The sequence below is a fragment of the Pezoporus wallicus genome, unplaced genomic scaffold (genome assembly GCF_028554395.1).
Source record: "Pezoporus wallicus isolate ANWC-B61680 ecotype Strahan unplaced genomic scaffold, APGP_CSIRO_Pwel_v1 contig_14355, whole genome shotgun sequence".
Classification (NCBI taxonomy): domain Eukaryota; kingdom Metazoa; phylum Chordata; class Aves; order Psittaciformes; family Psittacidae; genus Pezoporus; species Pezoporus wallicus.
In genome coordinates, this window is record NW_026635814.1 from 2509 (window position 1) to 19757 (window position 17249).

The 17249-nt window shown below is 64.7% G+C and overlaps 1 protein-coding gene across 1 annotated transcript; it reads right to left on the bottom strand.

Moving 5' to 3' along the window:
* Nucleotides 1-379: 379 nt before the first annotated feature.
* On the bottom strand, nucleotides 380-16829 carry LOC130593295 (symplekin-like; the record flags this gene model as incomplete). The annotated part of the gene is made up of 12 exons (XM_057398334.1): nucleotides 380-583; nucleotides 2276-2377; nucleotides 4453-4543; nucleotides 4640-4740; nucleotides 4848-4956; nucleotides 5036-5196; nucleotides 11426-11573; nucleotides 11664-11777; nucleotides 12457-12538; nucleotides 13781-14016; nucleotides 16276-16426; nucleotides 16507-16829. Coding segments are annotated over 12 exons (1822 nt in total), but the record flags the coding sequence as incomplete, so codon positions are not given.
* Nucleotides 16830-17249: the final 420 nt, after the last annotated feature.

Here is a 17249-nt window from a genome sequence, read left to right on the forward strand (position 1 = left end):
CCATAGACCCCCCAGCCCCCCATAGGCACCCATAGACCCCCCAGCCCCCATAGACCACCCATAGTGCCCCCCAGCCTCCCATAGACCACCCATAGTGCCCCCCAGCCTCCCATAGACCCCCCATAGCGCCCCCCAGCCCCCCATAGACCCCCCATAGGCACCCCATAGACCCCCCATAGGCACCCCATAGACCCCCCATAGTGCCCCCCCAGCCCCCCATAGACCCCAATAGTGCTCCCCCAGCCTCCCATAGACCCCCCATCGCGCCCCCCCCAGCCCCCCATAGACCCCCCATAGACCCCCCCATAGACCCCCCCATAGACCCCCCATAGACCCCCCATAGACCCCCCATAGCCCCCCCATAGTGCCCCCCCATAGCCCCCCCCCCCCCCAACCTGCTTCATGATGAGGCGGGCCAGCACGTTCATGGCGAAGGCTCCGAGGCGCGGGTACATGGTGAGGGCCTGGATCACCGTCCTCATGAGCAGCATGGGCAGGGGGCTCTGCTCCACCAGCTGCTGCACCACCACCGCCAGCACCTCCGACGTGTACACGGCGCGCTCCGCGAAGCACAGGTTGGTGGCTGCGGGTGGGGGGCACGCGCATCGGGGTGGTACCCATGGGTGGGGGGCACGCGCATCGGGGTGGCACCCATGGGTGGGGGGCACGCGCATCGGGGTGGCACCCATGGGTGGGGGGCACGCGCATCGGGAGGGCACCCATGGGTGGGGGGCACGCGCATCGGGGTGGCACCCATGGGTGGGGGGCAGGGACGTGGGGATGGCACCCATGGGTGGGGGGCACACACATCGGGATGGCACCCATGGGTGGGGGGATTGGTGTACAGGGTGCGCTCCGCGAAGCACAGGTTGGTGGCTGCGGGTGGGGGGCACACGCATCGGGGTGGCACCCATGGGTGGGGGGCAGGCACACCGGGGTGGCACCCATGGGTGGGGGGCAGGCACATCGGGATGGCACCCATGGGTGGGGGGATTGGTGTACAGGGTGCGCTCCGCGAAGCACAGGTTGGTGGCTGCGGGTGGGGGGCACGCGCATCGGGGTGGCACCCATGGGTGGGGGGCAGGGACGTGGGGATGGCACCCATGGGTGGGGGGCACGCGCATCGGGATGGCACCCATGGGTGGGGGGCACGCGCATCGGGGTGGCACCCATGGGTGGGGGGCAGGGACGTGGGGATGGCACCCATGGGTGGGGGGCACGCGCATCGGGATGGCACCCAGGGGTGGGGGGCACCGGCAGCGGGCTGGCACCCATGGGTGGGGGGCACGCGCATCGGGGTGGCACCCATGGGTGGGGGGCACGCGCATCGGGATGGCACCCATGGGTGGGGGCACGCGCATCGGGGTGGCACCCATGGGTGGGGGGCAGGGACGTGGGGATGGCACCCATGGGTGGGGGGCAGGGACGTGGGGATGGCACCCATGGGTGGGGGGCACACACATCGGGATGGTACCCATGGGTGGGGGGCACACACATCAGGATGGCACCCATGGGTGGGGGGCACACACATCGGGGTGGCACCCATGGGTGGGGGGCACACACATCGGGGTGGCACCCATGGGTGGGGGGCAGGGATGTGGGAATGGCACCCATGGGTGGGGGGCAGGGACGTGGGGATGGCACCCATGGGTGTGGGGCACGCGCATCGGGGTGGCACCCATGGGTGGGGGGCACACACATCAGGATGGCACCCATGGGTGGGGGGCACGCGCATCGGGGTGGCACCCATGGGTGGGGGGCACGCGCATCGGGGTGGCACCCATGGGTGGGGGGCACGCGCATCGGGGTGGCACCCATGGGTCGGGGTGGCACCCATGGGTGGGGGGCAGGGATGTGGGGATGGCACCCATGGGTGGGGGGCACGCGCATCGGGGTGGCACCCATGGGTGGGGGGCAGGGACGTGGGGATGGCACCCATGGGTGGGGGGCACACACATCAGGATGGCACCCATGGGTGGGGGGCACGCACCTCAGGATGGCACCCATGGGTGGGGGGCAGGGACGCCGGGATGACACCCATGGGTGGTGGAGGGCACACACACCGGGATGGCACCCATGGGTGGTGGAGGGCACACACATCGGGATGGCACCCATGGGTGGGGGGCACGCGCATCGGGATGGCACCCATGGGTGGGGGGCACGCGCATCGGGATGGCACCCATGGGTGGGGGGCAGGGACGCCGGGATGACACCCATGGGTGGGGGGGGGGGAGCTGCCCTTGGCACCCTGACCCCCACCCAGAGCAGCACCCACCTTTGATGATGGACTTCATGTCGCACTTGGAGGAGTCGATGTTGTGCAGCGCCAGCAGGAGCTCGCCGGGGCTCAGAGGGGACACGGCCGAGGAGCCATCGCCTGCAGTGGGGCAGGGGGGGGTTAGGGGTGGGCACAGGGACACCCATGGGGACACCAATGGGGACAGCAATGGGGACAGCAATGGGGACAGCAATGGGGACATCAATGGGGACAGCAATGGGACACAGAGGCACCCATAAGGACACCAATGGGACACCCGGACACCCATGGGGACACCAATGGGGACACCAATGGGACACCCATAGGGACAGCAATGGGACACCCATAGGGACAGCAATGGGACACACAGACACCAATGGGACACCCATAGGGACACCAATGGGACACAGGGACACCCACAGGGACACCAATGGGACACCCAGACACCCATGGGGACACCAATGGGACACCCATGGGGACACCAATGGGACACACAGACACCCATAGGGACACCAATGGGACACCCATAAGGACACCAATGGGACACCCAGACACCCATGAGGACTCAATGGGACATCCATAGGGACACCCATAGGGACACCCATGGGGACACTAATGGGACACCCATGGGGACACCCATAGGGACACCAATGGGACACCCATAGGGACACCCAGACACCCATGAGGACTCAATGGGACACCCATAGGGACACCCATGGGGACACCAATGGGACACCCATAGGGACACCCATGGGGACACCCATGGGGACACCCATGAGGACTCAATGGGACATCCATGGGGACACCCATGGGGACACCCATAGGGACACCAATGGGACACCCATAGGGACACCCATGAGGACTCAATGGCACACCCATAGGGACACCCATGGGGACACCCATAGGGACACCAATGGGACACCCATAGGGACACCCATGAGGACTCAATGGGACATCCATGGGGACACCCATGGGGACACCCATAGGGACACCAATGGGACACCCATGGGGACACCCATAGGGACACCAATGGGACACCCATAGGGACACCCATAGGGACACCCATAAGGACTCAATGGGACACCCATAGGGACACCCATGGGGACACCAATGGGACACCCATAGGGACACCAATGGGACACCCATAGGGACACCCATGAGGACTCAATGGGACACCCATAGGGACACCCATAGGGACACCAATGGGACACCCATAGGGACACCCATGGGGACACCCAATGGGACACCCATAGGGACACCCATGAGGACTCAATGGGACACCCATAGGGACACCCATGGGGACACACAGACACCCATAGGGACACCAATGGGACACCCATGGGGACACCCATAGGGACACCGATAGGGACACCCATGGGACACCCATAGGGACACCCATGAGGACTCAATGGCACACCCATAGGGACACCCATGGGGACACCCATAGGGACACCCATGGGGACACCCATAGGGACACCCATGGGGACACCCAATGGGACACCCATAGGGACACCAATGGGACACCCATAGGGACACCCATGAGGACTCAATGGGACACCCATAGGGACACCAATGGGGACACACAGACACCCATAGGGACACCCATGAGGACTCAATGGGACATCCATAGGGACACCAATGGGGACACACAGACACCCATAGGGACACCCATGAGGACTCAATGGGACACCCATAGGGACACCCATAGGGACACCAATGGGACACCCATAGGGACACCCATGGGGACACCCAATGGGACACCCATAGGGACACCCATGAGGACTCAATGGGACACCCATAGGGACACCCATGGGGACACACAGACACCCATAGGGACACCAATGGGACACCCATGGGGACACCCATAGGGACACCGATAGGGACACCCATGGGACACCCATAGGGACACCCATGAGGACTCAATGGCACACCCATAGGGACACCAATGGGGACACCCATAGGGACACCCATGGGGACACCCAATGGGACACCCATGAGGACTCAATGGGACATCCATGGGGACACCCATGGGGACACCCATAGGGACACCAATGGGACACCCATAGGGACACCAATGGGACACCAATGGGGACACCCATAGGGACACCCATGGGGACACCCAATGGGGACACCCATAGGGACACAGTGGCAGCGATGGGTGCCCCGTTCCGCCCCCCATGGCGTCCCCCCCGTACCGTGCTGCGTCCCCAGCAGGCGGTTGAAGACCTCCTTGACCACGATGGGGTTGAGCTTGATGAGCTTGGGCAACGCCTGGATCACCTCTTTCTGCACCCAAACACAGGGGGCACGGTGGGGACCCCCCCCTCCACGCTGTGGGGCTCACTTATGGGGCTGGCGCCCCATTGAACGGGACCCACTGACCTTCTCCAGCCCATTGAGCACCGGGATGAGGAACCTCACATCCGGCAACCGCTTGTGATACAGATCCCGCACCCTCTTGACCAGCTCCGGCGAGGGGGGCACTGCGAGGATGTGGGGCGAGGGTAGCGTGGTGGGGGGGGCGATGCCAAGCTATGGGGCAGCCCCCTTGCATCCCGTCGTGTGTGGGTCCATGTCCCCCCCCCCTTACCTTTGTCGGTGAGGCTGTGCAGGCACCGCGTCACCAAGGTCTCAGCTCCTTTGGGGCAGTTCTCCACCAGCAGCAGCAGCTCGGGGGAGTTCATCCCCATGGCTCGGATCTATGGGGAGCAAGGACGTGACCCGTGGGGCAGCCCCATAGCGACCCTGCCCCACCGATGTCACCCTATGGGGGCTCACCGGCTGCTCGATGACCCGCAGCACCGTCCTCTTGATGTCGGCGATGGCCTCGGTGTAGACGGAGGCCAGCTCGTGGATGAGCTTGTGGTTGTGGGGCAGGAGGGCCAGGTAGAGGTAGAGGCACTGCTTGATGGTCTCCTCCGTCCACGGCGCCGCCACCTCTGCCACAAGAGGTAAGGTGAGCCCCACGGATGTGGGTCGCGGCACTATGGCGGGTACCGAGCCCCACGGATGTGGGTCGCGGCCCCATGGTGGGTACTGAGCCCCACGGATGTGGGTCGCAGCCCTATGGTGGGTACTGAGCCCCACGGATGTGGGTCGCGGCCCTATGGTGGGTACCGAGCCCCACGGATGTGGGTCGCAGCACTATGGTGGGTACTGAGCCCCACGGATGTGGGTCGCAGCACTATGGTGGGTACTGAGCCCCATGGTGGGTACCGAGCATCATGGTGGGTCACAGCCCCATGGTGGGTACTGAGCCCCACGGATGTGGGTCACAGCCCTATGGTGGGTACTGAGCCCCACAGCTGTGGGTCACAGCCCTATGGTGGGTACTGAGCCCCATGGTGGGTACCGAGCATCATGGTGGGTCACAGCCCTATGGTGGGTACTGAGCCCCACGGATGTGGGTCGCAGCCCTATGGTGGGTACTGAGCCCCATGGTGGGTACCGAGCCCCACGGCTGTGGGTCGCAGCCCTATGGTGGGTACTGAGCCCCACGGATGTGGGTCGCGGCCCCATGGTGGGTACCGAGCCCCACGGATGTGGGTCACAGCCCTATGGTGGGTACTGAGCCCCACGGATGTGGGTCGCGGCACTATGGCGGGTACCGAGCCCCACGGATGTGGGTCGCGGCCCTATGGTGGGTACTGAGCCCCACGGATGTGGGTCGCAGCCCTATGGTGGGTACTGAGCCCCACGGATGTGGGTCGCGGCCCTATGGTGGGTACCGAGCCCCACGGATGTGGGTCGCAGCACTATGGTGGGTACTGAGCCCCACGGATGTGGGTCGCAGCACTATGGTGGGTACTGAGCCCCATGGTGGGTACCGAGCATCATGGTGGGTCACAGCCCCATGGTGGGTACTGAGCCCCACGGATGTGGGTCACAGCCCTATGGTGGGTACTGAGCCCCACGGATGTGGGTCACAGCCCTATGGTGGGTACTGAGCCCCATGGTGGGTACCGAGCATCATGGTGGGTCACAGCCCTATGGTGGGTACTGAGCCCCACGGATGTGGGTCGCAGCCCTATGGTGGGTACTGAGCCCCATGGTGGGTACCGAGCCCCACGGCTGTGGGTCGCAGCCCTATGGTGGGTACTGAGCCCCACGGATGTGGGTCGCGGCCCCATGGTGGGTACCGAGCCCCACGGATGTGGGTCACAGCCCTATGGTGGGTACTGAGCCCCACGGATGTGGGTCGCGGCACTATGGCGGGTACCGAGCCCCACGGATGTGGGTCGCGGCCCTATGGTGGGTACTGAGCCCCACGGATGTGGGTCGCAGCCCTATGGTGGGTACTGAGCCCCACGGATGTGGGTCGCGGCCCTATGGTGGGTACCGAGCCCCACGGATGTGGGTCGCAGCACTATGGTGGGTACTGAGCCCCACGGATGTGGGTCGCAGCACTATGGTGGGTACTGAGCCCCATGGTGGGTACCGAGCATCATGGTGGGTCACAGCCCCATGGTGGGTACTGAGCCCCACGGATGTGGGTCACAGCCCTATGGTGGGTACTGAGCCCCACGGATGTGGGTCACAGCCCTATGGTGGGTACTGAGCCCCATGGTGGGTACCGAGCATCATGGTGGGTCACAGCCCTATGGTGGGTACTGAGCCCCACGGATGTGGGTCGCAGCCCTATGGTGGGTACTGAGCCCCATGGTGGGTACCGAGCCCCACGGCTGTGGGTCGCAGCCCTATGGTGGGTACTGAGCCCCACGGATGTGGGTCGCGGCCCCATGGTGGGTACCGAGCCCCACGGATGTGGGTCACAGCCCTATGGTGGGTACTGAGCCCCACGGATGTGGGTCGCGGCACTATGGTGGGTACCGAGCCCCACGGATGTGGGTCGCGGCCCTATGGTGGGTACTGAGCCCCACGGATGTGGGTCGCGGCCCTATGGTGGGTACCGAGCCCCACGGATGTGGGTCGCGGCCCTATGGTGGGTACCGAGCCCCACGGATGTGGGTCGCAGCCCTATGGTGGGTACCGAGCCCCATGGTGGGTACTGAGCCCCACGGATGTGGGTCGCAGCCCTATGGTGGGTACCGAGCCCCACGGATGTGGGTCGCGGCCCTATGGTGGGTACTGAGCCCCACGGATGTGGGTCGCTGCCCTATGGTGGGTACCGAGCCCCACGGATGTGGGTCGCGGCCCTATGGTGGGTACTGAGCCCCACGGATGTGGGTCGCAGCCCTATGGTGGGTACTGAGCCCCACGGATGTGGGTCGCGGCCCTATGGTGGGTACCGAGCCCCACGGATGTGGGTCGCAGCACTATGGTGGGTACTGAGCCCCACGGATGTGGGTCACACTATGGTGGGTACCGAGCCCCACGGATGTGGGTCGCGGCCCTATGGTGGGTACTGAGCCCCACGGATGTGGGTCGCAGCCCTATGGTGGGTACTGAGCCCCACGGATGTGGGTCGCGGCCCTATGGTGGGTACTGAGCCCCACGGATGTGGGTCACAGCCCTATGGTGGGTACCGAGCCCCACGGATGTGGGTCGCGGCCCTATGGTGGGTACTGAGCCCCACGGATGTGGGTCGCGGCCCTATGGTGGGTACTGAGCCCCACGGATGTGGGTCGCAGCCCTATGGTGGGTACTGAGCCCCACGGATGTGGGTCGCGGCCCTATGGTGGGTACCGAGCCCCACGGATGTGGGTCGCGGCCCTATGGTGGGTACTGAGCCCCACGGATGTGGGTCGCGGCCCTATGGTGGGTACCGAGCCCCACGGATGTGGGTCGCAGCACTATGGTGGGTACTGAGCCCCACGGATGTGGGTCGCAGCACTATGGTGGGTACTGAGCCCCACGGATGTGGGTCGCAGCCCTATGGTGGGTACTCAGCCCCACGGATGTGGGTCGCGGCCCTATGGTGGGTACCGAGCCCCACGGCGGTGGGTCACAGCCCTATGGTGGGTACTGAGCCCCATGGTGGGTACCGAGCATCATGGTGGGTCACAGCCCTATGGTGGGTACTCAGCCCCACAGATGTGGGTCGCAGCACTATGGTGGGTACCGAGCCCCACGGCTGTGGGTCGCAGCCCTATGGTGGGTACCAAGCCCCACGGCGGGTACCGAGCATCATGGTGGGTCCCAGCCCCATGGTGGGTACTGAGCCCCATGGATGTGGGTCACAGCCCTATGGTGGGTACTGAGCCCCATGGTGGGTACCGAGCCCCACGGATGTGGGTCGCGGCCCTATGGTGGGTACTCAGCCCCACGGATGTGGGTCACGGCCCTATGGTGGGTACCGAGCCCCACGGATGTGGGTCACAGCCCTATGGTGGGTACTCAGCCCCACGGTGGGTACCGAGCATCATGGTGGGTCACAGCCCTATGGTGGGTACTGAGCCCCACGGATGTGGGTCGCAGCCCTATGGTGGGTACTGAGCCCCATGGTGGGTACCGAGCCCCACGGATGTGGGTCGCGGCCCTATGGTGGGTACCGAGCCCCACGGATGTGGGTCGCGGCCCTATGGTGGGTACTCAGCCCCACGGTGGGTACCGAGCATCATGGTGGGTCACAGCCCTATGGTGGGTACCGAGCCCCACAGCGGGTACCGAGCATCATGGTGGGTCCCAGCCCCATGGTGGGTACTGAGCCCCACGGATGTGGGTCGCAGCCCTATGGTGGGTACCAAGCCCCACAGCGGGTACCGAGCATCATGGTGGGTCCCAGCCCCATGGTGGGTACTGAGCCCCACGGATGTGGGTCACAGCCCTATGGTGGGTACTGAGCCCCATGGTGGGTACCGAGCCCCACGGATGTGGGTCGCGGCCCTATGGTGGGTACCGAGCCCCACGGATGTGGGTCGCGGCCCTATGGTGGGTACCGAGCCCCACGGATGTGGGTCGCGGCCCTATGGTGAGTACCGAGCCCCACGGATGTGGGTCACAGCCCTATGGTGGGTACTGAGCCCCATGGTGGGTACCGAGCATCATGGTGGGTCACAGCCCTATGGTGGGTACTCAGCCCCACAGATGTGGGTCGCAGCACTATGGTGGGTACCGAGCCCCACGGCTGTGGGTCGCAGCCCTATGGTGGGTACCAAGCCCCACGGCGGGTACCGAGCATCATGGTGGGTCCCAGCCCCATGGTGGGTACTGAGCCCCATGGATGTGGGTCACAGCCCTATGGTGGGTACTGAGCCCCATGGTGGGTACCGAGCCCCACGGATGTGGGTCGCGGCCCTATGGTGGGTACTCAGCCCCACGGATGTGGGTCACGGCCCTATGGTGGGTACCGAGCCCCACGGATGTGGGTCACAGCCCTATGGTGGGTACTCAGCCCCACGGTGGGTACCGAGCATCATGGTGGGTCACAGCCCTATGGTGGGTACTGAGCCCCACGGATGTGGGTCGCAGCCCTATGGTGGGTACTGAGCCCCACGGATGTGGGTCGCAGCCCTATGGTGGGTACCGAGCCCCATGGTGGGTACCGAGCATCATGGTGGGTCGCAGCCCTATGGTGGGTACTGAGCCCCATGGTGGGTACCGAGCATCATGGTGGGTCACAGCCCCATGGTGGGTACCGAGCCCCACGGATGTGGGTCGCAGCCCTATGGTGGGTACCGAGCCCCACGGATGTGGGTCGCAGCCCTATGGTGGGTACTCAGCCCCATGGATGTGGGTCGCAGCCCTATGGTGGGTACCGAGCCCCACGGATGTGGGTCACAGCCCTATGGTGGGTACTGAGCCCCATGGTGGGTACCGAGCATCATGGTGGGTACTGAGCCCCATGGTGGGTACCGAGCCCCACGGATGTGGGTCGCAGCCCTATGGTGGGTACCGAGCCCCACGGATGTGGGTTGCAGCCCTATGGTGGGTACTGAGCCCCATGGTGGGTACCGAGCATCATGGTAGGTCACAGCCCTATGGTGGGTACTCAGCCCCACGGCTGTGGGTCGCAGCCCTATGGTGGGTATCGAGCCCCACGGCTGTGGGTCACAGCCCTATGGTGGGTACTGAGCCCCACAGCTGTGGGTCGCAGCCCTATGGTGGGTACCAAGCCCCACGGCGGGTACCGAGCATCATGGTGGGTCCCAGCCCCATGGTGGGTACTGAGCCCCACGGCTGTGGGTCACAGCCCTATGGTGGGTATCGAGCCCCGTGGTGGGTACCGAGCCCCACGGCTGTGGGTCGCAGCCCTATGGTGGGTACTGAGCCCCATGGTGGGTACCAAGCATCATGGTGGGTCACAGCCCTATGGTGGGTACTCAGCCCCACGGCTGTGGGTCACAGCCCTATGGTGGGTATCGAGCCCCACGGCTGTGGGTCACAGCCCCATGGTGGGTACTGAGCCCCACAGCTGTGGGTCACAGCCCTATGGTGGGTAATGAGCCCCATGGTGGGTCCCAACCCCATGGCGGGCCCCAACCCCATGGTGGGTACCGAGCCCCATGGTGGGTACTGAGCCCCATGGTGGGTACCAAGCCCCATGGTGGATCCCAAGCCCCATGGTGGGTACCGAGCCCCATGGTGGGTCCCAAGCCCCACAGTGGGTCCCAAGCCCCACAGCAGTGGGTCCCAACCCCATGGCGGGTCCCAAGCCCCACGGTGGATCCCAGCCCCATGGTGGGTACTGAGCCCCATGGTGGGTCCCAAACCCCATAGTGGGTCCCAAGCCCCACAGCAGTGGGTCCCAACCCCATGGCGGGCCCCAACCCCATGGTGGGTACTGAGCTCCATGGTGGGTACTGAGCCCCATGGTGGGTCCTGAGCCCCATGGCGGGTACCGATCCCCATGGTGGGTCCCAAGCCCCATAGTGGGTACTGAGCCCCATGGTGGGTCCCAACCCCATGGTGGGTCCCAAGCCCCACAGCAGTGGGTCCCAACCCCATGGCGGGTCCCAAGCCCCATGGTGGGTCCCAACCCCATGGTGGGTCCCAAGCCCCACAGTGGGTCCCAAGCCCCACAGCAGTGGGTCCCAACCCCATGGCGGGTCCCAAGCCCCACGGTGGATCCCAGCCCCATGGCGGGTACCAAGCCCCACCGCGGTGGGTCCCAACCCCATGGCGGGTCCCAAGCCCCACGGTGGATCCCAGCCCCATGGCGGGTCCCAAGCCCCACGGTGGGTCCCAAGCCCCATGGTGGCTCCCAAACCCCACAGCGGCCGCTCCCAAACCCCACAGCGTCTCCCAAGCCCCACGGCCGCCCCTCACCCGTGTCCTTGTCGGCCCCGAAGAGCACGGAGGGCGGGTTGGGGTGCACCAGGAGCTGCAGGTAGTTGAGGGCGAACTTCTCCACGTACTCTCGGAGCTGATCCTTCTCGTACATGCGCTTGATGAAGAGCAGCGCCTGCTGCCGCACCTATGGGGCACAGCGTCAGCACCGTGGGGGGGGGCTATGGGGCGCTATGGGGCGCTATGGGGCGCTATGGGGCGCTATGGGGCACGGGACCTTGTCCTTCTCGTGGGAGCTCAGGTCCAGCAGCACGTGCAGGTACTGGAACTGCCGTGACGGACGCTTGAAGATGAGGTCCCGCAGCGTGGACATGCCCAGGTAGGTGCGGCTCTGCAGGGAGCGGCCAGCACGGAGGGCTTGGGGTCCATGGCCCCATAGCACACACCCCACATCCCATATCCCATATCCCATATCCCATATCCCATACCCCACACCCCACACCCCACATCCCATATCCCACATCCCATACCCCATATCCCATACCCCACACCCCATATCCCATACCCCATATTCCATACCCCACATCCCACACCCCACATCCCACATCCCATACCCCACATCCCATATCGCATACCCCACATCCCATATCCCATATCCCACTTCCCATACTCCATATCGCATACCCCATATCGCATACCCCATATCCCACACCCCACATCCCATATCCCATACCCCACACCCCACATCCCACATCCCATATCCCACATCCCATACTCCATACCCCATATCTCATACCCCACATCCCATATCCCACACCCCACATCCCATACCCTATATCCCATACCCCACACCCCATATCCCACATCCCATACCCTAAACCCCACCCCATATCCCATACCCCACACCCCATATCCCATACCCCATATCCCATACCCCACACCCCACACCCCATATCCCATACCCCACACCCCATATCCCACACCCCACACCCCACACCCCATATCCCATACCCCATATCCCATACCCCACACCCCATATCCCATACCCCACACCCCATCCCATATCCCACCTCATCCTCGCAGTACTTGCGGATCACTTCCAGCGCGCTCTCGGTGATGAGCGGCGCCTCCAGCACTACTTTGGTGAAGATCCTGCAGGGAAGCAGCCAGCCTTGGGGTCCCCATCCCATCCTTGGGGTCCCCATCCCATCCTTGGGGTCCCCATCCCATCCTTGGGGTCCTCATCCCATCCTTGGGGTCCTCATCCCATCCTTGGGGTCCCCATCCCATCCTTGGGGTCCCCATCCCATCCTTGGGGTCCCCATCCCATCCTTGGGGTCCTCATCCCATCCTTGGGGTCCCCATCCCATCCTTGGGGTCCTCATCCCATCCTTGGGGTCCCCATCCCATCCTTGGGGTCCCCATCCCATCCTTGGGGTCCTCATCCCATCCTTGGGGTCCCCATCCCATCCTTGGGGTCCCCATCCTATCCCTGGGGTCCCCATCCCATCCTTGGGGTCCCCATCCCATTCCCAGTGTCCCCATCCCATCCCTGGGGTCCCCATCCCATCCCTGGGGTCCCCATCCCATCCCTGGGGTCCCCATCCCATTCCCAGCGTCCCCATCCCATCCCTGGGGTCCCCATCCCATTCCCAGGGTCCCCATCCCATTCCCCTGTCTCCATCCCTGGAGTCCCCCTCCCATCCCCATCCCATCCCTGGGGTCCCCATCCCATTCCCAGTGTCTCCATCCCATTCCCAGTGTCCCCATCCCATCCCTGGGGTCCCCATCCTCTTCCCAATGTCCCCACCCCTGGGGTCCCCATCCCATCCCTGGGGTCCCCATCCCATTCCCAGTGTCCCCATCCCATCCCTGGGGTCTCCATCCCATCCCTGGGGTCCCCATCCCATTCCCAGTGTCCCCATCCCATCCCTGGGGTCTCCATCCCATCCCTGGGGTCCCCATCCCATTCCCAGTGTCCCCATCCCACCCCTGGGGTCCCCATCCCATCCCTGGGGTCCCCATCCCATTCCCAGTGTCCCCATCCCATCCCTGGGGTCCCCATCCCATCCCTGGGGTCCCCATCCCATTTCCCATTCCCAGTGTCCCCATCCCATCCCTGGGGTCCCCATCCCATTCCCAGTGTCCCCATCCCATCCCTGGGGTCCCCATCCCATTCCCAGTGTCCCCCTCCCATTCCCCTCTCCCCATCCCTGGTGTCCCCCTCCCATTCCCAATGTCCCCCTCCCATCCCCATCTCTCCATCCCTGGTGTCCCCCTCCCATTGCCCTGTCCCCATCCCTGGTGTCCCCCTCCCATCCCCATCCCATTCCCAGTGTCCCCATCCTTGGGGTCCCCCTCCCATTCCCCCTGTCCCCCCCCCCCAATCCGCACCCATCCTTCTGGTCGGGTTTCTCCTGCAGCCCGGCCAGCAGCCCGATGAGGCACTGGTCGTAGCGCTCCAGGTTTCCCTCCGGGAAGCGGCTCAGGTGGGAATTGTACTCCTGGAAGAGCCAGGCGAAGGCCAGGTCCAGGCGGGAGCGGACGTCCTCCAGGATGAAGGCCAGGACCTCGCTCTTGAGGGGCACCTCCAAGTGCGTCACCAGCGACGCCAAGATCTTCACCCGGGCCTGGCCAAGGGGACATCAGTGTCACCGGTACCCAGAGCGTCACCGGTACCCGGAGCGTCACCGGTACCCACAGCATCACCGGTACCCAGAGCGTCACCGGTACCCACAGCATCATCAGTACCCAGAGCATCACCGGTACCCACAGCATCACTGGTACCCGCAGCATCACCGGTACCCAGAGCATCACCGGTACCCACAGCATCACCGGTACCCAGAGCATCACTGGTACCCAGAGCATCATCGGTACCCACAGCATCACTGGTACCCACAGCATCACCGGTACCTGCAGCATCACCGGTACTCAGAGCACCACTGGTACCCAGAGCATCACCGGCATCCAGAGCGTCACCGGTACCCGGAGCATCACTGGTACCCGGAGCATCACTGGTACCCGGAGCATCACCGGCACCCAGAGCGTCACCGGTACCCACAGTGTCACCGGTACCCAGAGCATCACCGGTACCCACAGCATCACTGGTACCCACAGTGTCACCGGTACCCAGAGCATCACCGGTACGCAGAGCATCACCGGTACCCAGAGCATCACCGGTACCCAGAGCATCACCGGTACCCAGAGCATCACCGGTTACCCGGAGCATCACCGGTACCCGGAGCATCACTGGTACACAGATCACCACTGGTAGCCAGAGCACCACCGGTAGCCAGAGCATCACCGGTACCCACAGCATCACCGGTACCCGCAGCATCACCGGTACCCGCAGCATCACCGGTACCCGCAGCATCACCGGTACCCACAGCATCACCGGTACCCACAGCATCACCGGTACCCGCAGCATCACCGGTAACCACAGCATCACCGGTACCCGCAGCATCACCGGTACCCGCAGCATCACCGGTACCCGCAGCATCACTGGTACCCGCAGCATCACTGGTACCCACAGTGTCACTGGTACCCGCAGCATCACCGGTACCCAGAGCATCACCGGTACCCGCAGCATCACCGGTACCCACAGCATCACTGGTACCCAGAGCATCACTGGTACCCACAGTGTCACTGGTACCCAGAGCATCACCAGTACCCACAGTGTCACCAGCACCCACAACCTCCAGGCACAGGGTCTGGGTGCCACATGGTGGGTGACACATGGAAGGGTGACAAAGACTGTGCGCAACAGATGGAAGGGTGACACGGCTCTGGGTGACATGTGGAGGGTGCCAAGAGATTTGGTGACAAGAGGGTCTGGGTGACACCCGGAAAGGTGACACCAGACGCTGTGGGTGCCACACTGGGTGCCACACTGGGTGCCACACTGGGTGCCCCATTAGGTGCCACACTGGGTGCCACACCGGGTGCCCCATTGGGTGCCCCATTGGGTACCACACTGGGTGCCACATTAGGTGCCACGCTGGGTGCCACAATGGGTGCCACATTGGGTGCCACACTGGGTGCCACATTAGGTGCCACGCTGGGTGCCACACTGGGTGCCACACTGGGTGCCACATTAGGTGCCACATTGGGTGCCACACCGGGTGCCACATTGGGTGCCACATTGGGTGCCACACTGGGTGCCACACCGGGTGCCACGCTGGGTGCCACACTGGGTGCCACATTGGGTGCCACATTGGGTACCACGCCAGGTGCCACACTGGGTACTACACTGGGTGCCACATTGGGTGCCACACCGGGTGCCACACCGGATGCCACACTGGGTGCCACATTGGGTACCACATTGGGTGCCACACTGGGTGCCGCACTGGGTGCCACATTGGGTGTCACACTGGGTGCCACACTGGGTGCCCCATTAGGTGCCACACTGGGTGCCACACCGGGTGCCCCATTGGGTGCCGCACTGGGTGCCACACTGGGTACCCCATTGGGTGCCACACCGGGTGCCCCATTGGGTGTCACACTGGGTGCCACACTGGGTGCCCCATTGGGTGCCACATTGGGTGCCACACCGGGTGCCCCATTGGGTGCCCCACCGGGTGCCACACTGGGTGCCACACTGGGTGCCACACCGGGTGCCACACTGGGTGCCACATTGGGTGCCACACCGGGTGCCCCATTGGGTGTCACACTGGGTGCCACACTGGGTGCCCCATTGGGTGCCACATTGGGTGCCACACCGGGTGCCCCATTGGGTGCCCCACCGGGTGCCACACCGGGTGCCACACCGGGTGCCACACTGGGTGCCACATTGGGTGCCACACTGGGTGCCACACTGGTTGCCACACCGGGTGCCACACTGGGTGCCCCATTAGGTGCCCCACCGGGTGCCACACCGGGTGCCAGGGTACCTGCGCAGCCCCGCTGCAGGCCACGGCGCGCTCTGCCCTCAGGATGCGCTTGACGGCGCCGAGCTTCAGCTTCTCCACCTGGGTCTCCGTGAGGGGCTTGAGGACGTCAGGCAGGCGGAAAACCTTCTTCCTGCCCCCAGCACCCACCAGCCTAAGGGTGGGGGAAACAGAGAGCCAGGGGTGAGGCCCGGCCCCAGCAGCACCCATGGGTGCTCCCGGCGCGGCGCTCACCGCGGCTGCGGCGCGGGGATGATGGGCTCCGGGCGCCGCTTGGTCTGGGGGGCTTCCTCCTCCAGGAGGGTGGTGGCCGAGCCCTGGGCCCCCAGCACGGAGATGGCCTGGCCCTGGGCTAGGGCTGAGAGGCGCCGCTTGATGACCACGCTCTCGGGCTTGGAGGCCTTCTCCTCCTTGGGTTCCTCCTTCAGGTGCTTCGTCTGCTCCACGCCTGGAGAAGGGACGGGGACAGCAAAGGGAGCCTGAGATCCGTGGGGATGAGCAGGGGGGAGCTGAGTGGTCACAGTGTCATGGGGATGGGGGGGAAGGAGGAGGAGATGCTGCCAAAGGGGGTTTCAAGGCAAGAGAGAGCAATCAGGAACAAGAAAATGGGGACCAAAAGGAAGGCATCTCCATGCTTCCGATCATATCCAGCGCCATGCCCCACACAGACCACGCGATGGGGGTGTCCTGGGATGGGAATCAGGTGGAGGGGATCGAAGGAAGGGTCTCCCTCATCCCTGAGGCTCCAACTCAAACCTTACCCCATGGGAATGGTCCCAACCCAACCCTTAACCCATGGGAATGGTCCCAACCCAACCCTTACCCCATGGGAATGATCCCAACTCAACCCTTAACCCCCAGGAATGGTCCCAACTCAACCCTTAACCCATGGGAATGGTCCCAACCCAACCCTTACCTCATGGGAATGGTCCCAACCCAACCCTTAACCTATGGGAATGGTCCCAACCCAACCCTTA